Raw genomic sequence first — 27,073 nt, forward strand, 5'->3', positions numbered from 1 at the left:
TTTATTTTTTGAAGAATACCTGAAGGGTGGAATGTTAAGATGGATTGCCAAGATCAATACATGATTACAGATTTAAAAATCAAAATCTATTTTCCATTTAAATTTTACAGCTAGACTGAAAAAAAAAAAAATATCTAGATGGGGGAATATATATTCCTCCATTCTATTTTAACTGGCTGATTTGTGGAGGTTAATGTATTATGAAAAGTATTCTGTACTTAATGTATTTTATCCCAATTAAGTTTCATAAAATATAAAATTATTAAAGATTTAAAATTTTTCTCTTTCATTCAGAAAAATGTGAAATTACACTTGTATTTTTCCTACTGTTCAGATGTATATTTATATATATATACACACACACACACACACACACACACACACACACACACACACACACACACACACACACACACACACACACACACACACTTGGCATTCATTCATTCATTTTCAGATAACTACTTTTCAATCATTATTATTGAAAATGATTAGGATCAGTTCTCCATTTATCAACTGCTTCCTTCCGAGCATCAGGAACCAGCTGATTTCTCACACCACCTAACACAGTTGAAGTTGCTTCTGTTGCCAGTATAATGGGTTTAACCACAGAAGGAGGAATCTGTCTAAGTACACCCCCAACTGCCCCCGACATTCCTTTGTGATGATGTTCTTCTGTAACTGCAAGAGCTATAGTTCTTGCTGTATCCCCTAGACCCTGGGAAAAAAGAATAAAAAAAAAAAAACATGAAATATTTTAAGTGATATTAAAACATATATATGTGATATGTGCTGCTGTGTATTAACTGGAGTACTGTTTCTTAATGGCAAAAACAAAAAACTTTCATTTTTTGGAGGGTGGGGAAGGGGGGAGAAAGGTCGTTATTAGTTTGTTTATTTATTTATTTTTTTTTTACAATCACCATGTGTTATTTCAGCAGGTATTCATTTTTTCCCAAAATTGCTACAAGTTCAAAACAAATGTGCTGATGGATTATGGCCATCAGACTCTGTTTTAATGAAAATCCTGCCCAAGAAAGGTTTGTAAATCTATATCACAATAATACCATGTGGAAGTAAGAATTAGAAGCTCTGTACTGCTCTACAGACCAAACATGGAACTTTTCTGCCACTTCAGATCTCTAATAAGTAGAGAGACCATGGGATTTGAAACCATGGCCTGTAGGTTCAAAGAGCAGGAGACATTATCCACTTTAATCATCTAACCTGGCAGTGATGATAGGTCACTGGTGTTCAACCTTTTTTACTACGCGAGCCACTTTTCTATAAAAAGTTATTTGGCGATCTACTCTCTTATATAGATCACGTTCCCCCAACCTGATATCTGATTATGCACAAATAAACAACTAAAAAAAAATACAGAACTAAAAACTTTGTGTATTTAAAAATGTATTTATCACTTTTAATTATTTTAACAAAACAAAAAAAAAAAAATATTGGAATAAAATATTTCTCTATTTTGGAAAACCAAAGTTAGAAAAACAACAAATTGATCACAAACTCACAAGTTACAGGAAATGCTGGTTGATTAAAAAAAAAAAAAGTTAAGGTGAAATTTGGCATTGTTTGAACCTCGCAATATTTTCATAGTCAAGTTGATATGAAGATGTAGCCAATCGCAGACAATCATTTGTAATTTGTTTTCTTAATTGATTTTTATGACGGTCATATTTCAAAAAGCAGATTCTGACAAGTATGTCGATCCGAAACACGACAGAATTTTTCACGCAATATCAGTTAATATTGGGAATTTTTCACGTGCATACTTCCAAATGACTTCATTGTTTATTGACTTTAAATGTAAACTATTTTGAATGTTTATTATCTCAAGTTCTATTTCAGCTTGGTTTATATCAAACACCCCACTAATTTTATTTGAAATTTCTGTGATGTTCAAGTTTTTTTGAAATGGATTATTTCAAGAAAACTTGAAATTTAAAATCTTTAAATCTTGAATTTATTTCTTCCTCAACTAATTCTATTTCGCGAATAAATTCTTTTAAATCATAGCGAAGCATTTCTTGATTTTGTTCAAAAAATTTTAATAAATATGGGAGATGTCTAAATTTGTGGTCATTTATATTTTTTTTTAATAAAAGTAAGTATTGTTGGAAAGTTTTTATTGAACTTATAATATCAATTAAATTTTTATCTCTACCTTGTAACTCTAAATTTAAATTGCTTAATTTCGAACAGAAATCTACTAAAAATGATAAGTGTAACAACCATCTTTTATCATTCAATTGTGGATAAATCTCCTTTTTTATCAAGAAAATTTTTTATATTGTTAATTAATACAAGATCTCTTTCTAAAAATTGACTTCTGCTGATCCAGCGAACATTATTGTACAACAGAAGTTCGCTATCATCATCTGCGTGTAATTTAAATAACTGCTGTTGCAGGACTTTTCCTCGAACAGAATTTACAATTTTAAATGTAATATCCAAAACATCTTTTGTGTTTAATCTTTTACTACACAGTACTTGTTGGTAAATAATACAGTAGTACGTTAAAAAATCTGGATATTTGTCATCGTTTTTACATAATGATATGAAGCCTGATTTATTACTTATCATTGCAGGAGCACCATCAGTAGCAATAGACACAAGTTTAAAAAGTGGAAGTTTGCGTTGTTTCACAAATTCATCAAATGCAGAAAAAATGTCTTCTCCCCTAGTCCTTCCCAATAATGATATAATTTTCAAAAGTTCTTCTTTACTTGAATAATCTTGAAATACCATGCGAATAAATACCATTAACTGAGCAATATCAGTGAAGTCATTTGATTCATCAAATTGTAATGAAAACGCAACACACCGATGAATGTCTGACATTAAACCTGGCCTGGAAACTTTTCTCTGGCAATTGGAAGTCTTCCTTTCGGCAATTTGAAACCTTGTCTGAGGCCTAGAAGTAGTCTCTCTCTAGCGACGTCTCAAACCGAGAAGCTGCTTTCTGGAAGCGGGAAACTCCTCAAGCAACGTGGATCTCAGCAGTCTCTCTGACAGTGACTCTGGACTGTCAGAGAGACTGCAATTGTAATGACTGGGCAGCCTCTTCTCTGACACCAATTCTGGAACTGGGACCCCTTCTGCTTGCTTCAGTCTCTTTTTATTAGGCCTCCTCTGAGACCTCGCATGAAGTTTGGCAACCCCCAAAGAATCGGTATGAGTCTTTCATCTTTCAAGTTTGGTTTGCCTCTGCTTTCTTTTGATTGTAAGTTGCCATCCATTGGAAAGTTGTTTGAACTCTTTCTGACTGACTTCGGAGATGTTTACACTTAGAGCGTGCAAATCTTTCTCATACATACAAGTTTCAATAACAATCCTTTCAAGTTTGGTTTGCCTCTGCTTTCTTTTGATTGTAAGTTGCCATCCATTGGAAAGTTGTTTGAACTCTTTCTGACTGACTTCGGAGATGTTTACACTTAGAGCGTGCAAATCTTTCTCATACATACAAGTTTCAATAACAATCTTTCTAATGCCGCCATGTACAGCTTCGGCGACAAAAACATTGCCTTTGTTTTTAACACTCTAACATATTCTTATTAAAGCAGTATGTACAGTTAGCTTCAAAAGAGTTATTTACAAAAATACTAATACAAACTATACCGAGACGAAGAAAGTTTATTTTTTTTACAATATTCACATTGGACTTAACCTAAGTAAATAATCAATGTAATGTGCTTTGGAATATTTAAGCTACAATCGAGTTTTTACATTTTGCTTATAATTGTATTCACTCGGCTCGCTGTTTGATTTCCACTGATCCAAATTAATTCATTTGCCCGGACTTATAAGAAAATTACCGATTTGACAATTTTAACGAAAAATAAACAAACAATAGCAATACACTTAAAGCGAATTAAAAATAATACAAAATAATGATAAATAAAATATTATGTTTTCAGTTTTAATTAAATTTGTAAGTAAGAAGGAATGCACAAGAGATCGACCAAAAATTGCTCTGCGATCAACCGGTAGATCGCGATCGATGGGTTAAACACCCCTGTGATAAATCAATTCTGATAAGATCACTGATTTGACTAATTTCAACAATCTGCTATGCCCAAGGGGAAACTGGCCAGTTCATGGTGACTTTCGCTAATTCAAATTTAAATGCTTGGATGGAGTACAGCAACATGCAATAGAGGCCACAATTGGATCAGAGCAGGGGCACCCTCATGCAGGAGTTAGTTCCACAGATCTTTCATCCCTCATCTCCCCTCCCTCCCACTGCTGTTAGTTTTCAGCAATACAAATCATGAAAGATAAATAACAATAATCTAGTAACACTGCAGTTTAAAAAATTCCCACAAAAACCACAACAATACACCTAAAAAAAACAAGACTTCCTTGCAAAAAACCTTCACATCTGTTTCACCATTATTATTATTATCTGAGACATCCAGGTAGTCAAGGATATCTAAAGTCTCAATAACAAAACATTATTGATATATGTCAGCACTTGCAGGGGAATCAAGACCTGATCTGCCATTCCTTACTAAACCTCTACTAGCATTTTCTACAATTACAGTTTGCCTCAACATAATGCATAATGCCTTTCATAAGATGAAATGCTACTGTGATATCTAACAGTCCATGCCAAAGGTTACTAGGCTGTGAATCACCTCTATTACAGTCTGCTCTGTCACTCTCCTATTTCAAATGACCATGTAAATCTCTTTAATTACTTATCTCTGAAAGTTGATGTCATACACTCTTCTCTTGGCAACTCTGCCCATAATGTCATCCATGTTGAACTTCTCTCGGGAAAATATCGTATACAGCACTACAAGGTGCCAAATAGAAGGACCTCCAGGATTTCTTTTATAGCTCTTTTCTATGGTGTGATTATTTTCACTCTCTCAATCTAAATATCTGTTCTAATCAAATAACTAAAATAATCATTGCAGGAATGAGGACCTTCATTCCTCACTTGGATCACCTCAAACCCATGACCTAGGTTTGGAGTGGTCCTAGTCTTGGTTCTCTAAGTGTGACAATGCAGTTCAAGATAAAAATGTCCATTCAGTCAAATATCCCAACTTCTCACCAAGCCTACACTACAGTCTGTAATAATTATAAAAAAGCAACAAATCCCAAACAGACTTAATAAAGAATGATGCAAAAAAGAACAAATGGCTGGCAGGCTGGTACTTCACTAAGGCTGTTGGGCATGACTTTTGTCTTTCCATGTTTTTTCCCCCCTCTCACATCCTAAAGATAAACGTTTTGGCATCAGTCTTTTCCTGCAACTCTTGTGTGTTGCAGGAAAAGACATATATATATATATATATATATATATATATATATATATATATATATATATATATATATATCCATTCATGAATCTAGGCCAGGTAGCCTGTTTCAGTCTCAATCCAGCATTGCATTGTATCTGTCTGATTCTGTTTCATTATCACTTTGGAATGAAATTCACCATTTTCTTGGGTATTCTTTCATGTCATTCATTCTAAGTTCTTTCCATTTTGTTTCACAATTTTGTTTCCATCATTCTTTCAGTATGTCTTCAATTTGCTTTTTATTTACTCTTGTAAATCTGCTACTCTGTTCATATATTCTTGTTTGTTTTTTTCCTGCAGCATTGATTATTATGATTATTATTTGACACCTCCAGGGAGTCCAAAGACTCATCAAGGGAGAACTCATCTACAATTCTGTTTCCACCACTCAATCCACCAACTGACCGCAACTACACCAACGCTATCTACCGCTGACCACTAGTATTTCCACAGACAATCATCCATGCCCATGGCAGGATTCGAACCTGCAGCCTTTTGGCTGGAGAGCGGATATGCTAACCACTCGGCCAACTATTTATTTTCTTCTAACTTTCTCATATTGTCCATGCTTCATTTCCATGTAATAAGGCTAATTTTGATAACATCTTGTACATTTTTAGTCTGCTTTTATCCTTAAGTGATAATCCTATTTTACCATTACAATAGGATCTGGTCTTAATGTTTTATTTATTATTTCATTTACTTTAGAAAATTTGTTTATTTGTTAGAAACATTTAAATTTCCAACATAATGTACTTTACTGCTTAAATAATTAAAATTATGTTATTCAATTATTTTGTTTTCTAACTATTTTAGTTTGTATGGGGATTTTTCCTTTGAGTGATATGATTTTAGTTTTTCTTGAGAAATTGACATGTTATACTGTTTTATTATTAAATTAAATTAATTTTATTTTTATGTGGTTCTTACCCACAAAAGGTTATTAGTAAATCTATAGTATGTTTATACCATGAGTGGGGCAAGGATTTTTTTCATTTTAATCAATTTTATATATTTTTTTAAAAATTAAAAAAATTTTTATTTATTTTTACAATCTGGAAACTCTGCTCTAGAGACCAAACATGGAAACTTTTTCAAGCCACTTGAGGCCTCCAATAAGCGAGACAGCGGTCTCACACCAGCATTCCAACCACATACACACATTTTTGTACATTGTACTCAGTTATCCCCATATCACTCAGCAGTTGCAAATAGTAAGGTAACTAAAATAAAACTGTTTTCTATTAGGATTCGTTTTTGTTGGTTATACCCATTCTATGATTTTATATATATATATATATATATATATATATATATAGTGCTTTTATTGTAAAACAATAGGTGCCAGTACTTTGCTAGCACCTATTATTTGAAAATTAAAACCATAGCATATACATACAGGGTGTTCGGGATAAATTTGACAGTTTCGTAAGGAAAAAGAAAATCTTCTTTGTATCTATTAAATTTAATGAATTGACAAAAAAACATTACAGGCAGAGTTAATTACAATACTATCAACAAGATTTACTCAAAATAACCACCATTAGCATCGATCACAGCTTCAATTCTGCTTCGGAACCTCGAACAAGCTGATGCTACAGTCTCCCTGGGAAGGGCCGCAAAAACTGTTTTAATTTTATCCATTAACTGGGCTTTTGTATTACTGGAAGTGCGATTGGTGTCTTTTTCAACTGCGCCCCATACAAAATAATCCATGGGGTTAAGGTCTGGGGAGTTTGGAGGCCAAACATTTGGACTGGTGAAGTCGTAGAAATTTTCAGACAACCATTTTTGACTTTTCCCAGAGGTGTGGCAAGGGGCCGAATCCTGCTGCCATACATACGGCCTACCATTGGCTACCCTTGTTATCCAGGGCTTGACTACAGTTAGCAACTCCACGAACAAAGCCCGAATTCCAATGCCAGGGTTCTTCAACACCTGTTCCTGCAGATTTGCGAGGAATTCTGCTGTACGAACGCAATCAGATCGTCTGCTAGGGATCTTTCTTCTTGCTACATCCTCGTAGTCACCATTGCAAGTCTCTAGTTCATGCCTGATTGTTTTTACTGTATTCAGGGAGCATTGGGCAGCAGTCGTAATATCCTTATTTTGATGGCGGGCACGAATCATCATGATACAAGTTATTCTCTTCCATGATTCAGGTGGGTTCCAGCTATCCATCCTTTCTGACATCTTGTATATGAATGAAGAAGGGTCCAAACTTTTAAATGAAGAGAAGTGTGTGTTAATACATGTAACTTACGGAAAAATATAATTAATTATAAATATGTCAAATTTATCCCGAACACCCTGTATATCATGTGTTACTGTTCATAAAGATTCTGGTATGCTATACCATTCCCCCATATAACCTTTTAAAAACAACCTATGAATTTAACAGAGAAACCAGACTAGCTCGTCATTCTCTTCTCTTCCTCCACGTCTATATGGGATATCCAAAATTCATAAAGTAGACACACACCAATAGCAGAAGGGAGAGATTCTTCAGCATATCTTCTTGCCAAACATCTAGCCAAACTACTAAAGGGAGTAACAGGGAAATCACCATCCTTTGTTAAAAATTCTGAGTATTTTGTTTCAAGCATCAGCAATATTATCCTTGATGAACATGACATTTTTTTGGTAAACAAAATTTGTTTACCAATGTTTAACTGATGATCTACTTGCATTGCTTCAAGATAAATTCTCTAAGATTATGGCATTCCTCAATGCTGTATTTCATCTGGATACTTCAAATATTATTATTACGTGAACATGTCCATGGAGTCCAAAGACTCATCGAGGGAGGGCACCTACTCTACAACTCCCTGGCTCCACCACTCAATCAACCAACTATACAACGAACCACAGCTACCATCATTATCTACACCAGGGCTGTCCAAAGCGCTGCCCAAGGGCTGCATGAAGCTGTGGTGCAATTTTGTGTGGCCCACCTGTGAGTTTTGATTTTCATGAGCAAAAAAAAATAAAATAATTTGAATCAAATATGTACTGGATGTTTTAATTCTATCACAAATCGATAATTGCAATGTTGTTAATTTTATGTGGTACGTTTACATCACTATATACCCACATGTTTTTCAAATATTAGGTGTGTCAAAGAAGCGTTCTTATACTGTTTTGTTCCAATGCGCATGCTCTGGCCGCTCGTGGGGAACGTGAGCGTGCAATTAGTGTTGTTCGTTTGTTCAGCTATCAAAGTTGTGTCGCTGCTGCTCACCAAATTACTAGATAAGCATTATGATGTGGCCCTTAGGTAAATCTTTTTTTTTAATGCAGCCCTCAGATTACCAAAGGTTGGACAGTCCTGATCTACACCAATGCCATCTACTGCCCACCACCACTAGTATTTTCACAGATGATTACAAATATCCATGGCGGGATTCGAACCCGCAGCTTTTTGGTTGGAGAGCAGATAATGCTTACCACTCAGCCAACCAAATATGAAATAAACAATATATAAACAGAACTATAGTCTAGCCATGGGCCAGTTTTAACAAATCTTTATATGGAAACATTTGAAAACAAGGCTCTAGAAGAAATTATGGAAAAGGTACATCAATGATATATTCTTAGTCTGGAACCATGGACTACCTTCATTTCTGCTTTATCATGAGTACATAAATCATCAACACCCTAACATAAAATGCACCTATGAATTAGAATCTAATGGTTCACTCCCATTTCTGGACCTTCTACTATCTAAGGAATCTGGTAAATTAAAAGTCTCTATATTTTGAAAGCCTACACATACTGACAGATATCTACACGCATTTCCACACTAGGAGCAAGCGCCCTTATACTTGGTTTTGATAAACTTAATAAATGTAAGTTATAAAATCTGGACTCAAATTTAACGCTCAAAATTAGCTGTTTTCACAGCTATCACAGATGCATGGTTCTAGTCACTATCTCACCACTGTTATAGATTTTGTTTATTAAAAAAGAAATCTTAGGTTAAATTTATTTCGTGCATATTACAATTTCAACTACTGAGATATATACTGGAGGAAGGAAATGGGGGAATGGCATGATGGAATTGGAATTTATACAGTTGCTAAGGGATAATTACCTGAAACATTATGTCATGGATGGGACCAGAGGTTTGAAGACCATTCAAATCTTGTTCTGGGAAGTTGCTAAACATGTAGAATTCTTTCAAGAAAGGATTTATATTAATTATAAAGCTGGTAATTATGAAGGCATCTTGGAGCAGTGTTATGGCTTGAGAAGCTACAAGGAAAGAGTGTCAGTAGTGCATGGGGAAGTGGCCAGGGATTGTTTGAGAGAAGCAGTATCAGACTGGTGATGTCGAAATGCATGTATACAAATGCAAGAAATATCAGGAATAAGGGAGAGGAGTTTTTGGCATTGGTCAGCTTGACTTGGCCAACAATTATAGGCATCGGTGGCATCATTTGGTTGACAGATAATGATACAGTTACAGGGATAGAATGTAAAGGGTATTGTGTTCTCAGGGAGGTAGAGGGAATAGGACAGGAGATGGTGTATTGCTGATGATAACTGAAGAATTACAATGAAAAAAATTAGAAGTTAGAGGATTTTAGGTCTGGGGGAGATGGTTCATTTGAAGCTGTCTGGTATTAAATAGAGGACAGAAGGACAAAATATATTGTTAAGTACTGCTATAGATCAGCAGGTCCATAGGAAAATATAGATGCCATGTAGACTTTTACTATGGAGGCAGAGATTGCAGGGAGGATAAGGGGACATAGCAAGATGGAAGTGGAATTTATACAGTTGCTAAGGGATAATTACATGAAACAATGTTATAGAGGGAACAAGGATTTTGAGAGAGTGACGGATCTGATAACAGTATTAGAAGATATATCCATAATCAAGGTACATATTCTGCTTCCAATTGGGGAGAATGGCCATGCAGTCTTGTTCACAGAAGTTGTCAAAAATGTGGAATTCTCTGTCAAGAAAGGGTTTATGTTGAACTACAGAGCTGGTAGTTATGACAGACTTAGGAGTCATCTTAGAGCAGTGCCATCACTTGAGAAGCTACAAGGAAATAATGTCAGTAGTGCATGGGGGAAGTGGTCAGGGATTCTTTGAGAGAAGCAGTATCAGACTGCATACCCCAGGTCAGGAGAATAAACCAAGTGGGAATTAAATGGATGAGTAGATATGTAAAAGCAAGAGCTGAAAAAAAAAAAAAAAAAAAAAAAAAAAAAAAAAAAAAAAAAAAGACAAAAGCTGGAGCAAATGGGAATGATTATTCTGCTGGTAGCACAAATGGGAGGGACATACAGACACCAGAGAGTTATATATGGTTTGAGCAGAATCTAGAATAAGAGTGGAGTGCCTCAGGGTTCTATACTATGGCCATGACTTTAATTTGTATATTAATGATATAAGGAAAGATTTAATGAGGGAAATATTTAGTTATTTGCTGATAATGAAAAACTGGGGAGGGCAACAGTTGATAAAGATAATGTAGATATTTAAATATATTAATTGTTGAGAAACATAGGATGTGCATACTTGGATGTTGAAAAACATCCAAGTATGAACATCCTAATGTACACAGATTCGGTCACCTGGGTTTCTTTGGGATTGGTTGGTGATGGCAGAGAGGATTCAGAGACAAGTCACCAAGCTGGTGGCAAGTCTGTGGAATGCTGCCTATGAGGACAGGTTGAAGATGTGTGGGTTCCAGAGTTTAGTAGATAGGTGAAAAAGAGGACATGATAGATATAAGTTATTAAAGGAGTTCTATAAGACTAACACAAAGGGAATTTTTCAATAAATGTAGAGAGAGAAAACTAGGGATCACCTGTTGAAGTTGTATAAGAGTGTGGTTAGTAAGGGAGTGCAGATTAAATTTTTTTTTTATGGGGAGTGGTGAGTGAGTGGAATGGATTGTCAGAATTAGTTGTGAGTGCACTGATAGTGAAAGCATTGAGGAGAGGTATGGTAGCTTTTCTGTGTATAAGTTAGCATGTGTCTTTCTCCCATGATGAGTTCTATTTGACTTTTATCTTCTCATGGTGTGATTTTCTGTTTTCCATTTCACTAAAAAAAAAAAACAAAAAAAAAAAAAAATATTTAATTCTTTTGATATGTTGTTATTTGGGAGAGCATTATCAGCTATATTTTTTAACAGTATCCAATACCGTTAAAAATCCGATACTGTCTTTTGAACAGTAACTCTGATTGATTGTTTATTTCCTTGCCAGAATTTATAATAATAATTTATCCATTTGTGGTCATCTATCTTTTCAATATCTATTATTTCTTTTTTGTAAGAACTTTATTGTTTTATAGATTTTGGGGTTGTGATTTATATATTTCTTTTTCTAATTTACTAATATAAGTATTCCAACTTTTTCTGTGTAAGTTTTCTTATATTTCTTTTCGCTATTGCGCTCGTATTCTATTCCCTCTTCCAGTTTCCTTGAGGATGCTATTTAATGTATGTTTATCTTCGATTATATTCTTGATTTCACCATTTCATATTTGGAGTAATTGTTTTCTCTTCCATTTGACCTCTTGATTTTCTTTCTTGTTGCATTATGAATAATTAGGATGGAATTTTTTTTTCATTCTTCTTCTTCACATCTCTTCTTTCCATATTGATTTATGTTATCTTGATATATGTTATTTTTTTCAGATTGTAGAAACACTTTTATTTTATATAAGTGTTCATTATCATCTGATTTCTTTTCTTCACACTATTTTGGAGGTATTAAATATTTCCTACTAGTAAATAACAATCTCATCAATATTGTAACCTCAGTAAATTCTTACATTTATTAATTTTGCTAGTTATAGCCATCAAGTAGTCAATTATTGATTTTCATTCTCCAGCTGCCTAGGTAAATTTATGAGCATCCTTTTATCTCTAAAAGGATCTAAAAAAAACAGCTTTTCAATGATTTTAAGTTGCTGAAGGATGTAAAGTCTATTAATCTTTTCTAATTTTGTTGTAACAATTTTCCTCACAATTTCTCATTACAGATTATGTTGATTTATTATCATTCTTGCATTTAAGTCACTTGCTACGAATATAAGATCATTGGGGTTTATTTTATCTAATGTGTCTTGTAATAATTTCATCTTACCTTCTTCTAGGGCATATGTTTTGTAACTGTTAGGTCATTTCCTTTTGTTTTTATTATTTTTCTCATAATTGTTCACTTCAATATTTATAATTCATATATTTTTCATATATTTGCTTTCCAAGCTTTCTTTGTTCACATCATTAGTCCAGATCTGTCTCTCTCTCTCTCTCTTCCAACCGGCTATACATCTGTGCATGGAAGGAATGGAAGGAGGGCAAGATGGTGCCACTTTATAAGGAAAGTGATAGAACTCAAGCATGAAATTATAGGCCTATCTGTGTGTGAGGTGTTGTGGTTAAGTTGCTGAAGAAGTTGGTGAGAACTAGGATCCAAAGGGAGGTCATGTTTTAATAATCTACTTACTTATTACAATAAGGTGATGGCTTCCTTGGACAGAGGAGAAGGATATATAGTAGTATACTTAGATTTTTTCAGAGGCTTTTGAAAGATTATTACATGATAAGTTGATAGTCAAACAAGAGTGGATGGGATTGGACATTAGATTAGTGCATTAGAGATTGGTTATCTGATAGGTATCAGCAAGTTGTATATGGGGGAGCAATATCCCAGAAGAGGAAAGTTACTAGTGGTGTGCCTCAGGGGTCTGTTTTAGGGCCAACCTGTATGTTAATGATACTGGCGAAGATTTGGATGGGGATGTTCAGTTGTTTGCAGATGGTGCAAAGTTGGAATGAACTATGAAGAGTAGAGAAGATGTTGTGGCCTTAGAAGATGATTTGATTAGATTGAGTGAATGGGCACCGGAATGGGGATGAAAGTTTAATGTTCAAAATGGAAGGCTTAAAATTTGGGAAACAAAGATGGGATGTAGAATTGATGGTTGGCAGGGATATATTGTTGGAGGTGGAGGAAATAAGAGATCTTGGAGTGATAATGGATAAGGATCTGAAATTCAGGGAGGACACAGCCAAAACTGTGAGGACAACACAAAGAATTCTGGGAATGATGCAAAGCAAAGGACACTGACTTGTAGAATTAAGAAGATTCTTGTTCCATGGTATAAGACTCTGATTAGGCTGCACATGGACTACTGTGCACAGATTTGGTTACCTGGTTTTCAAAAGGTCAAAGAGATGTTGGAAAGAGTCCAAGGCAACTGACTAAGGTAGTTTCTGATCTCTGGACTGTCGAATACGAGGAAAGGTTGAGAAGATGCAATTTACAGAGTCTAGTGGATAGGAGGAAGAGGGGGGGGGGATACGATAGAGACCTACAAGTTAGTAAGTGGTTGTTACAGAATCAATGTTGGAGAGGTTTAACAGAATATGGTGGGAGATCATGGGAGAACTAGAGATGTCATTCCTGGAAGCTGTATAAGGAGGGTGTGAGCAGGGGAGTGAGAAGAAGGTTTTTTGCATGCAGAATTGTGAATGATTGGAATACCTTGCCTGAGAGTGTGGTGTCTGGAGAATTTGAGTGCGTTTAAGGTGTGGTATGATGAGCTGTGTATGTATGACAAAAGGACCTCCTACATGAGTCTTTGACTTCATGGGGGTCTTGGGATAATAATAATATTCTCCTCCCTTATATTCCAACTTAAATTCCAGATCAGTATGGGCAATTATAATTTGTTCTTTTTTTTTTTATATCACTGACAATCCTGTTGGTGGCATGTACTGTGTATGTGCTATATATGTACTATATCAGCAAATGTGTGTGGACTGATTAGGAAGTGGAGGAAATCCCTTCTCCCTGATGTGGTGAGGGTACTACCACTGCTTAAGTGGCTAACTAAAAAAAACACACAATGTTATATCTGCTTGTATCCCATTGACGTTTTTGGGATGTATATGTCATTTTCATAGGAAGAAGACTCAGATTTAAAACTGAAGAGATTAATATTAAACAAACAGTTTATATTGACTTCCTCAAAAGTAATCTTACGTTTTATAATTAATGTGATATAATTAAAAAAAAAAACTATTTTTAAAATATTATTCAATATGATTGATTTCTGTGCAGAGTACAGAAATTAATATGATTATACTTACATAAATAATTATGTAAGCATAATTATTTAATTATAGAACAATCTTCAAATACAGTAAAAGAAAACTGGTAATCATTCTAACCATGAGCATTTTTATAGGCTGCTGAATGCTGATGTTAAACCAAAGGCTATAGATTCTTGCCAACCACTTTGATAAAGCAATCAAAATAAAACATTTAGACCATAACATATATTACACAATTGTTTATTGTGCTTTCTTACTTTTTTTTTAAAATAATTACATTTTTTGTTTCATTTACCATAGAAAATTAAAAGTTTCTAAAATGACAGCACTTTATTTCATAAAAAAAGCATTTCAAAATGTATGTGAAGCTCTTCAAATGTCTTATTTCTATCTTTTAGCAAAACCAAAATAAAAGAATTAGCAAGGACTTCCTTGGATTTCCTGAAAATAATATCCCGAACTAAATGTTTTAAAGTGTTTCACAAATGGATACATGTTTATGCTACCTTCAGATGAATCACTTATAATACTATGGTCAAATAGATTTGCATCCTTTCTACTTATACTGAGCTACAAAATCCATACAGTCCTGTGAATTACATGAGAACTTATAATCCATTCCTTTCATAGCAACAGATTATAAGTTCACTGGTAATTCACTCCATTCTACAGCAGTTTATTGTATCCTCCCCACATATAAAATCTTCTAAATTATTGGATATTAATTTTTCTGTACTAAATCTTTCTCACTCTCTATAAATTTTCTGCCTAAAACTTACAACTCATATACATATGATTCTCGTTCTCTAGATTATTAGTTCACAGATCATTTATTTTGCCTTTTGTTAATTTAATATACCATCCAAATGTGGAAATTCTCTTAATGATTAGTTAATTGTTCTCATAGCACATTTGGAAGAATGATGTGCACCTTTGATTGGAAAAAGATCTAAATTTCATCCTCGTTGTGTAACAAGAGAAATCCTTATATAGCTATTTCAACTGAAAGTAAGTTAGCCCATCTCATATGGAGGTATCACGGCTTTTTCTCCAGGAACCTCAAGTTTTTCATAGAAAACTTGCAGGCAAATCAGAAGTGTACTCACACCCACATACAATTACAGACAAACACTATTACTAGGCAGCACATCACACTATGTGCTGATGAATAGTTGGTGTAGGGTGCAGATGGAGATGTCATAATAATAATATGGAGGGGAGAGTTGAAGAGTTCTGATAATCACCTAGAACAAAACTTCTAGACTTATAATGTCCCAGAGATTTCAAGTTGGAAAGTTTTTTCACTTGGTTAGACTATAATAAATTTAGTTTAATCCTTTATCCAAGTGTGAGCAAACAAAGTTTGCACCTGAAAATATCTTCAGGACTGGGGTAAGGTAGTACAACATCTTATGGAAGATACTGAGATAGGAGTGATGTTAGCTTGGTCCACCTTTGCTACGAGTTGCCCGGTGTTGTACTACCTTACCCCAGTCCTGAAGATATTTTCAGGCGCAAACTTTGTTTGCTCACACTTGGATAAAGGATTAAACTAAATTTATTATAGTCTAACCAAGTGAAAAATAAACCTTCAATATATAAGAAGACATTTTAGGAGACTGTGCCCCAGCATATCCAATGGTTGCCAGATGGGTGGTCAAGTTTAAAACTGGACATCCTGAGACAATAGATGACATCACTATAACCCAGAGACCAAATAACAGTCAATAGAGTGGAGACACAAAGTTTCTCCACAGCCAAAGAAGTTCCAAACCTAAAAGTCAGCAGGGAGGGTTCTTGCCATTGTCTTTTGGAATATGGATGATGTAATCCTTACCAAGTACCTCAAAAAAGGTGAAAAATTGTTATAGCAGCAGTTCATTCAACAGCTCTGAAGGAAAAAGGAGATATTGAGGGAAAAACGCTGAGGAAACCAAGCTGAGGTATGTTGCAGTTGCAGGACAATGCACCTGCTCACAAAACTCAACAGACAATACACAACCTGGGCTTTCACTGTCCGCTTCACCCACCCTATTCACCAGACCTGGTTCCATCTGACTATTTCCTATTCCCAAATTTAAAGAAACACTTGAAAGGAACAAAAATTTGACATAGATGATGAAGTCATATCTGCAGCTGAGGCCTGGTTTGTGCAACAAAGGAAAGACTTTTTCCCTTCGGAGGATTGCAAATGATGCAGCAGTGTTGTAACAAGTGTATAACACTTCGTGGGGAATATGTAGAATAATGTGTAAGTCATATGGTTCTACCTCAATTCCTTCATGGTGGTTATCACAACTTTTCAGCACACCCTCATAGTAGTAGTAGTAGTAATAATAATAATTATTATTATATATGCTAAAAACAACAGCTTCTTTCCTTTGTTCATAGCTTTAGCATACTCATAAACAGACAATAAGAGATAACTTATCATGTTTGTGTCAGGCTCCAGCTCATGGAGTGTGACAACCTCATCCCATGAGCAAGTCCAATGTGAGATAACTGGTATGTGCCTATTATCAACAGATTAAAGCACCAATAAGTTCAATTCAAGAAGGAAGTTCATCTTAGCAGTGCTCTAATTATGTATTCCAGTCATACTACAGATTTTCAATCACTTAGCACCACAGTAGTAAGTGCAAGAGTCAGATATTATTCTCTTCCAACCATGTTTACAACCATTGTCTTGTACATAGGGAATTATTGTGTTAGATGTTTATGTTGTTGTTGTCTTGTCATTTGAAGAGTCTTAGATGTTTCCGTGTGCTCCTTGTACTGCTTTGCTATGTCGATGATTTTGTTTGTATAGAGCTGTTATTCATGATTAGGATCTATCTCTTGCAAGGCTGCTGTAATTGCTGGACAAGTAAAGATGTGAGTGGGTGTCAGTTCAGTATTGGAGCAGTTGTTGCAGTTTCTATATGTTCTCGTATCATCTGTATTGATCTTCATTCTTCTATAATGACCTGTTCGTAGTCTTGCTATTGTGGTGGAGGTCTTTCTGTCAGCACTGATTTTGGGAATTTGATGTTGTATCACTGATTTCAGTGGAATTAGTTTAGCTTTTGCTAGTGCATCAGCAAGAGTTATCATGTGACTTTCTTGGTTGAGTTCTCTGGCATCTTTTGCTAATTTATCAGCTGCTTCATTGTAATCAATGCCTACATGAGCAGGAATCCATTGTAAAATGCAACTTTTTCCTAAACACTTTAGTTGATTTAAGAGTTTATCGATGTCTTGTGTGAGCTTGGTATTGCCATTTTTGATTGCCTCCATAGCTGATCTTGAGCCACTGTAAATTATAATTCCTTCAGATTGTTGAGATGATGATAGTTTTAAGTAGGCTTCAAGTGCTTTATTTATTGCATAGAGTTCGCTGGTAAAATTGGAAGCGATTCTCCCAGATCCAACTTTTATTGAAAGTTTTTCACCTTTCGGGAGTAGAAGGAGAACACCAGAGCCTCCATTAATCATATCGGTGTCTGATGATCCATCGGTATAACAAATAACCTGTTTGGAGGATGAAAGAAGGTTGATAGTATTTAGGCCTTTTTTCTTTGAGCATTTCTTTTGGATCTTTTTTGGTACAGAGTTTGGTAAAGTTTAGATTTATGGAGGTATTTGAAGATAAAGAACTGGAAAATAGAGGTTCTTTGTTTATGTGGGCTGTTGGATTCTGAATGAAGAGAAATTAAAATTATTAATACTCCTTTCAGAATCCAACATAATCCACCATATCAAAGGCTACATTTATAGATATTATTGAATGTAAATCTCTTATTATAAACTATTATTCATATAATTACCTTTGAGTTTTTTTTTTATTTAAGTAATTAATCTAGGATATGTATCAATAATGGAAAGGACTGTATATAAAAATAACTTTCAGATTATTTTATTTATTCCTATATTAATAGTAGAAGAATTTGTGTTCATCATATTTAATTATATATTATTTGAATTGAAAAATATCCTGTTATTTAGTTCCTGTATGTAAAGGTATAATGTTATGTAATACTTATGCACTGCTGTAATTGTTGTCATGGAGACGGAGTTAAAAGTAGAAAGCGCGAGCATATAGCGCATGAGTTATGGAATGTGAGATGGAATTGATATGAGCTAGACGGTGAGAACAAGTTTTGGTGGGAAAACGGAGTGAAAATATATAAACGGAAAGTGAGAGTAAACAAGGGCAGTGAGCAGCAGTTGGTCGTCAGTCATAGCACTAGAACTAGGGAACCAGGGACTGAGTACAATCAGAGCACTCAGCACAGTAATGGCACTGAGAACAGTACAATAGAGATGAGGAAATAATTTATTGGCAGCACGGAGTTAAATAAGAGGCTGTAGTACAAAGAATTAAGTGCTGTGATCAGATTACAAAGGATTGAAATGTAAATTGACAACTCAGAATATTGATAGGGATTTCTGAAGTTAATGTTGTATTCCAGTGCTTTAAAGGAAGATCAATGGAAAGCTGATTCTATAGCAAAGTAGTATATGAGGAATAAGTGAATTTTCTAGTGAGTGTGTCTGCATATGTGATGTGCTGAAATTAAAGATTAAGAGTTAATTTAAAGAAGATTACTTTTGGAATGTGTAGCTCCAGTGTGTTAATTATCCAAAGTTTTAAGTGTGCCTCAGTGAATAAAATGTACAAAGATTTATTCCGGTAAGAACAGTAGTACTTTATAGCATTTTAGAGTGAAGTTATAAGAGTTATCTCTTTCTGTTAAATCCTAATATTAACTATGGTATTTATGCTGAAGTTAGCTGAAGCTAGAAGATTAATAGTCTTCCTCCCTTAAAGTGATAGCTATCTCTTGGCTGAGCTATGTGATTTCTGACTAAGGGATAGATAAAGAATACATTTGTTAAAATATTTGCTGTGAATTTCAGTGGTAAAGAACTTTAGAACTATCTTTGCTTATTAGGGAGAAATTAGATTTTGAAGCTCAGTATTTAATACCAAAAGTTAAGTGAATGTTATGTGTAGTTGAACTGAGTTAATTTTGCATTATCTTGTATCCAAAGTATGCTTATGTATATATTATATAACCTTGCATTAAATGTTTTGTTTTATTGATTTCAATTTGTTGTTAGCCTGATTCTTTTCCACTGCACCGTTCATAAAATTATCAGACCTAGCGGGAACCTCAAATGTTAATGTAAAATTCGGCCTATATATAAACATTAGACTGCTAAAGTTAATTAATATTTAATTACACTATTTTGCATAGACTAATCTGAATATAGGGTGGTGCAGTATAATAGAAATTTCTCTATATTCGGATTAGTAATCAACATAAGATTAATTAACTTTAATAAGAACAACGTTAAAGCAAGATAGCAGATCAAAAGATAGGAAGAACGATCCAACAGGGCATTTAGCTAATCAAGACCTATTTCCTTCCTGATAGTGTCATCATATTGTTTAGTTGATGATCTGTGAAGTTTGCATTTTTGATTCCAATGTTGATAAGTTTTTAGGGAGATATGATCGCTTTGATAGCTTCTGATATTATTTATGAATTTTATGGTGGCAATTTTCGTCTGTCCTTCAGCAGGTCAAGCCCACATTCCTGTTGGGCTCTGATGTTGTTAGTGGATGAGACTGCACCAATGATAATCTTAGATGCTTTTGCTTGTATTTTGTCTAATTTTTTCTTTACTGATGAGGCCGAAGGTGACCAGATAGGTGTTGCACATTCCATTATTGGCCTTATTAGTGTAGTGTAAGTAGTTTTGAGGATTTTTGGCTTTGCGCTCCAATTTGTTCCACAAAGCCTTTTCAGTATATTTAATTTTTTTAGAGCTCTGTTGGAAGTGTTAGAGATGTGTTGTGTAAAACGTAATTCCTGATCAAGCGTAATACCAAGGTATTTTGGATTTGTGACTTTTTCAATTAGCTTGTTGTTGATCATGACTTTGGGATTGTAGGAATGTCTATTTTTCCTGTCTGTACTAAAGGTGTTTAGTTTTGTTTTGTCTGGGTTGATTTTGAGTTTAAGTTCATCTGACCATTTTTTTAATCCTCTCATGGATTTGTTTAGAATCTCTTGATTCTTTGATTTTAGCACTAGTGTGCCAGATGGCTATATCATCTGCACAGCAAATTACTTTTGTGTCTTCTGTAAGGTAGGGATGAATGTTATTGACATACAGAAGGAATAGTAAGGGAATGAGTACTGAGCCCTGGGGAACACCAGCCCAGGTTCTCCGCTCTCTTGATATTGCTGCATTGATTCTGACTTTGATCTTTCTTCCTCTAATGAAATCAGCAATCCAGATTAAAGTGTTTCCTCTAATTCTAATATCATGTACTGTTTGTATTAATTTTTTTATCCAAACACGATCGAAAGCAGCAGTCATATCAAGGAATATGGCAGTTGTCTTTTTTGTTGGTTTTTCCTGAAATGAGTCTATTATTGTTTAGCAGAAGTGGAGTAATTGATCTGTTGTTGAATGATGGGTTCTATAAGCAGTTTGGTAGTAGTTGATTTTCTTATTTTTTGTCAGCCAGTGCATAAGCCTGGAGTGTATGATTCTTTCAGTAATTTTACAAAGTATGCTAGGTCTATAACTTTGACATTCTGCAGCATTTTTGTCAGGTTTCAGGATGGGTACAATAACTGATTTTTTTCCATTCTTTTGGGAGTTTGCCTGTTCGCCAAGAGGTATTGAGAATGTTCAGAAGTTGTTCTTTGGCATTTTTGCCAAGGTGTTTGACCATATGACAAAAGATAAGCTCATTACCAGGAGATTTGTTAGGTTCAGTTTTCTCGATTGATGAATTTAGTTCGCTTAGTGTAAATTCTTCAGAGAAGATGTCATTAGTTTGGTATGTTCTTGCTTGTTTTAGTATTTTACTTGTGAGTTTATAGAGGGTCTTGTCCTCTCTGTTATACTGAAGTTTGGAGTTGTTTGAATAGGTTTTTGCCCGTGTGTGTTTGCAATTTCTTGATCTGTAATAACTTGTTTCCCAGCATTTATGATGAAGTTTGTTTTCTGTTGATTCTCTTTTTTGATATTGTTGTCTAGGATTCTAATAATGTTCCAGTGTTGGCTGTCTTTTCTTGGATCCAGGTTACTGCAAAGCTCCGCCCATTTCTCTTGTTTGCACTTCCAAATTTCCTGCTCTATTTTGTGTGTTATGTCCATTAATTTCTTTATGTATTCATCAGTTTTATTAATTCTGAATTGTTCGTTGATATCGTCTCTTTCTGTAATCATCGAATCAATATTGTAATCTTTCCAGTATGGTATCCAGGTATTTTTCCGCTTGCTTCTTGGTATTGTTGCTTTGGCAGCTTTACTGATGTGTGAAGTAAGGATTTGTAATTTTCTGTCGAGGTTTCCAGAGACAGGTTCATCTTGACAGAGGCTCTCCAAGGTTTGAGTAAACCTTGTCCAGTTGCTTTTCTGAAGTTCTATGTCCTTTTAATTTGCTGTTCTTGATCAATCTTGAAGTTTAGTGTTGTTATTATGGGTCTGTGGTTACTGATGGCATTTCCCAAAATTTTCCATTGTGCACTTGATGCAATACTATAATTAATAGCTGTGATGTCAATAGCAGATTCAGTTCCCATAGTTTTAGAGAGATAGGTGCTTTGTCCATTTGTTAATTGTTGCAAGTTCCAAATCTGTAAAGAGGTCTTCCAATCGTTGACCTTTATGGTCTAAATCAGGGGAGCCCCACGTTGGGCTTTTTGCATTTAGGTCACCAAGTATAATGGCTGTATCAGTTGGAGATGTTTATACTGATGCTATAAAATTTTACAATAGAGATACATGCAATTATTCAAAATATCTGTGAAAAGCACCCACATTGTGCATTACAACCTCCAAACTTTAATGCTGTTGGGACAACCTATTCAACATATTTTGGTATAGAGGATGTTTGGAGAACATCCTCTATACCAAAACACATCCATAAGACTGAAAAAATATTCATCATGACTCATCATTCCACAGAACTCATTTTCATTGATTTACATTTCATGTAACTTAAGCCCATAGACTGCAGTTCTTCCAAGAAACTTCCTGATATGAATCATTACAGGACTGCTTGATGCTAGTATCACCAAACACAGGTTTCATTGGCTGAGGGGTCTCATGGTAGAATGGGATAAGATGATAACTAGTATTCTCGAAGAGAATGCAATAGCTGAAGTCAGTAATTTTGATCTACTTGGCCATATTTTTGGTTGAATATTACCTATGGACTTCTAATTCTTCAGCATACTGCCAACTATGTACTTGGAAATGCTTAACTGCTGTGTAATAGTACAGACATTTACCCAAAATGACATTCAACTATAATTTCTCCCTGAAATGCCATTCTGAAGTCTTTTGGCATCCTAATCATTTAGTATATAACAAAAACAGCTTCCAAAATCCAATTGATTTTTGGAAACTGTTTACCAATCTATATTTCCTTTATAGATATAAAATTGGCATATTGCATGGTCATATCCATTTTTCCTACAGTCAGAGGATTCCTGTGACTTACAGGGAGAGTATACGACAAAACCAACAAGAAAAATATCACAAACTAAGTACATAAACAAGTAAAGTAGTTATTCAAGAATTATTCACCAAAAATTTTCTTCCATTATTAAAAAATACTTTTCATGTGGATCAAAAAACAAAAACAAATATGCAGGAATAAAGTGCTATTTTCATGAAAAGAAATAAAATATTCTAATTGTTCCTTTATTTGCTAACACACACACACACACACACACACACACGCGAGAGAGAGAGAGAGAGAGAGAGAGAGAGAGAGAGAGAGAGAGAGAGACTTACCTCTCTAACAACATTATAGGCTGTAGTCATGCCTTCTCGGATATCAACAGGCTGGGAAAGGTTTCGTCTTCTCCTTTGTATCCGATGTTGAGTTTTTAAGCTAGGTCCTGGTGAAACCATGTCATATGCAAATTCTGCTGCACTCTAGAAAAAAGAATATATATATATATATATATATATATATATATATATATATATATATATATATATATATATATATATATGCATATATGTATCCACTCTATATATATAAAAAGATAAGCCGAAATTTGAAACGTTTCACATCCAACTATGTGTTTGCTTTCATGAGACAACAATTTGTTGGATGTTTCAAAACAATGGAGAACTGGATTACCAGCCCAGAACTTGGGGGGGGTTGGGTGCTGTAGGAACTTGGGGGGGGGGGTGCAGAGTCCCTCTAGTGTGTGTGTGTGTGTGTGTGTGTGTGTGTGTGTGTGTGTGTGTGTGTGTGTGTATTATAGAGTGGAACTTTTGTTTCACAATGTGCAAACTCTGGTTTATCATAGCCTTTTAGGATTTTAAGAAAAAAATTTGGACTTAATTTTTTTAAAAAAATTTTAACATGTCATGATAACCTAGGTATACTAATTTTGTTTCTCTCTTCCCTATGTCATGTTCTCAGAATACTAATGCAAAATCCCTTTATATTAATTAGTATTCAGTATAATTGATGTTTAATGGGTTTCTTAATTAACACTATGAATTAAATCATAGTAATCAAGTATTTTGGGGACCATTCATTACAATTCATTTCTACATTATGTATGTTGACTAACTCATGATGCAGAACTGTAAACTGTAAATAAATTACATGTTCTAAAGCATGTAAATGCTTAAATGACCAAACAATTCATAAGAAGTAATAATGGAAGAGAGTAATGGAGAACTGGACTCATCACTTTTTTTTTTTTTCACTGAACTTCATCATCATCAATTTCCTGATGTACTCTCAAGAGGTGTTCAGGCTACTATTACAGCACTACACGATTAAGTTTACATTATTATTAATCTCCTCTCATCCAAATTAGCCTATTACTTCTGAGCACTCCAATATTGTTGTATCAAACATTTTGTGCTTCTAAGGCACTTCTGACTGAATCAATCTACCCAGAACTTAGTCTTCCTCTGGGTCTCTTTTTTGTCATCTTGACATAAAACATCTGTTTTGCTAACCTTTCCTTGCCCATTCTATTTAAGTGGCCACACCATCTTAGATTAGCTCTTCTGAAACAATCTTGAATACTAATACCAACAATGTCGTTCCATCTTAATACCTCATCTTAATGTGATTCTGCCAGGTGCTTTATTTCTAACCGAACTCTTAGATTCATAACTTAAAATTGGTTTGAACACCACCTTGTATATTGCTAGTTTGGTGTTTCGGCTACCTTTTTTTTTCTTATTCCATATAAATTTATTCAACTTGCTCCTCACCATACCAGCTTTGCTTATTCTGTTGTCTATTTCCAGATTTAATTTGCAAACTTCACTAAAAACTGTGCCTAAATAGCTGAAATACTTTACTTGTTCCAGAGGTTGTCGATTGATAATGCAACGGAAGTTTTCTATGTTCCTGACTATTTTCAAAGTTTTGGTCTTTTTGTTGTCGATTTTATTTTCATTCCAAATTTGTTACAGCTATTATGCAGTTTAGTTAGAGAATCCCGGAGACTAGCACTAGATGTGGTTAGAAGTACAATCATCTGCATAAAGACTAATTTGATATCTCTGATTCTAATATCAGGTTTCATGCCATTTTCCTTCATAAGTGATCCATACACATGATGAATAAGAGTGAGACAGTGTGCAACCTTATCTCCCGTGATTTTAATCTTCCTGTATTTCCTTCAATTCTAACTGCTGAGTATTGCTCTTTATGATGTTCCATTTATCCAGTATAATTGTAGTGTTTTGAAACCTATTGTGAACACCTTGTTGTATGATTTTTCCAGACCTACAAATCTTCAATATGGATCCTTGTGTTCCCATGATTTCTCAACTATTTGTATTTTGACAACCTCTATTTCATTGTTCTTCTCCCACTTTTTTTCCCCCAAAATCATCTTTCTCTGCCTCTTTTCAAGTATGTTTGCATAAATCTTACCTGAAACACTTGGTGGGAAAATTTCTCTGTATTTCTCACATTCAGCTTTGTTCCATTTTATATAGTATGAGAGCACTACTCTAATCATCTTTGACCTACTAACAGGTCCTCTGAATTATGCAGTAACCACTGCATAGTGTTTATACCTCCATATTTAAGCATTTTTGGTCAAAGATAATCCACTCCAGCTGCTTTTCTGCATTTCAAGTTTTTGATGTTTTATTTTTTTTCTACCTTAAATATATGAACTCTTGTTTGCATTCTTCTTGAAAATTTTCTGCTACTGTTCTGTCTGCATGTTTCATTTAACAGTTGTAATTACTCCAGACATCTGGGACATTATCTTCAGTTTTCATGTCACCTTTATCAGTTTTGATTTTTTTTACAGTACGCTTTCCTCTATTTCTAAGCTGTTTCAATAGCCTCCAGAACATTCTGCCACCTTCCTGATATTTATTTTCTGTATTCTTACTGAAGTGTTGCCATGACTTTTGTTTGGCTACTTTTATACTTTTACACATGCCATTTTTTTTCACCATGACTTTTACTTTTGGCTACTTAACTATCTTATGTTTATCTCTGTATTTTTTAGATCTGCTGAGTTATTTGCTAGGAACTTTTGGTATGCCTCCTTCTTGTATATGACTGTTTCTTTAACATCTTGTGTCCACCATGGTCTTCTTATTCTTCTATCCTTGCAGATAACTTCACCACATACTAGCTGAATCAATCAATGTTTTCTTCAGAATTTGCCATTGAGACTCAAGGTTTGGTTCTTGTTTTCAAACTGTTTCATTTTTAATTCAATAATGCTTGTATAGTTGAATCTACAGTTAAGCTGTAAAAGCTGCTCAACTTGGAGAAGCTACATCTGTATCATAAATCCCATTTTTCTTATATTTAATTGAAATCAATTCTAAGAGGTTAGCAAGTTTATCTTTCTTTTTTACTAAATGGCTTAAGGAAATTATAACGTATACTAGGATATACATTAAAATAAATTTTAATACACTTCCAATATTTTGACAACGTCACGTTGCCATTTTCACAGGAACTTAAAAACAAGACGTGCACGCAAGCACAACAAAGGACGAAGCAGGAAGCTATTCTTTCTCTTAAAAGTCCTGATGGTGCTCCCTAGTGGGCAATGTTGGTATTCTTGGGCGATTGGGCTGAAGGTCTTCTGATGTAGGTTTCCCAAATTTGGGGCAGTCTCATGCAACCAAATTTGTTGAGGTTTGGATTGTTTCTTAGGGCTGAGGCTGATTCCATGAAAAGCCTTCATATTTTATTGCATTTGGTTGCATGAGACTGCCCCAAATTTGGGAAACCTACTCAAATACGAAAGGCTTTTCATGGAATCAGCCTCGGCCCTAAGAAACAATCCAAACGTCAACAAATTTGTTTGCATGAGACTGCCCCAAATTTGGGAAACCTACATCAGAAGACCTTCAGCCCAATCGTCCAAGAATACCAACATTGCCCGCTAGGGTGCACCATCAGGACTTTTAGGAGAAAGAATAGCTTCTTGCTTCGTCCTCATTTACTGTTTGTTGTGCTTGCATGCACGTGTCTGGTTTTTAAGTTCCTTGTGAAAATGGCAACGTGACATTGCCGAAATATTGGAAGTGTATTAAAATTTATTTTAATGTATATCCTAGTATACGTTGTAATTTCCTCAAGCCATTTAGTAAAAACGCATAGCCAACATCTAAGCCTTTCCAC

General features: G+C 34.6%; 1 protein-coding gene across 1 annotated transcript in view; it reads right to left on the reverse strand.

The window, feature by feature from the left end:
• Positions 1-329: 329 nt before the first annotated feature.
• Positions 330-27,073, reverse strand: part of Atg2 (Autophagy-related 2) — a 616,887-nt gene continuing 590,143 nt past the window's right edge. Inside the window, exons 42-43 of the mRNA XM_090407292.1 lie at positions 23,224-23,367; positions 330-718 (exon numbers count right to left, since the gene is read on the reverse strand). Coding sequence (XP_090263418.1) covers positions 479-718; positions 23,224-23,367 — 384 coding nt within the window. The 3' untranslated portion in view covers positions 330-478. The remainder of the gene's footprint in view (positions 719-23,223; positions 23,368-27,073) is intronic.

Source organism: Typopeltis vanoorti, chromosome 17 (genome assembly GCF_054136105.1).
Source record: "Typopeltis vanoorti isolate ZY-2024b chromosome 17, IOZ_Tvanoo_1.0, whole genome shotgun sequence".
In the NCBI taxonomy this organism is placed as follows: Eukaryota; Metazoa; Arthropoda; class Arachnida; order Uropygi; family Thelyphonidae; genus Typopeltis; species Typopeltis vanoorti.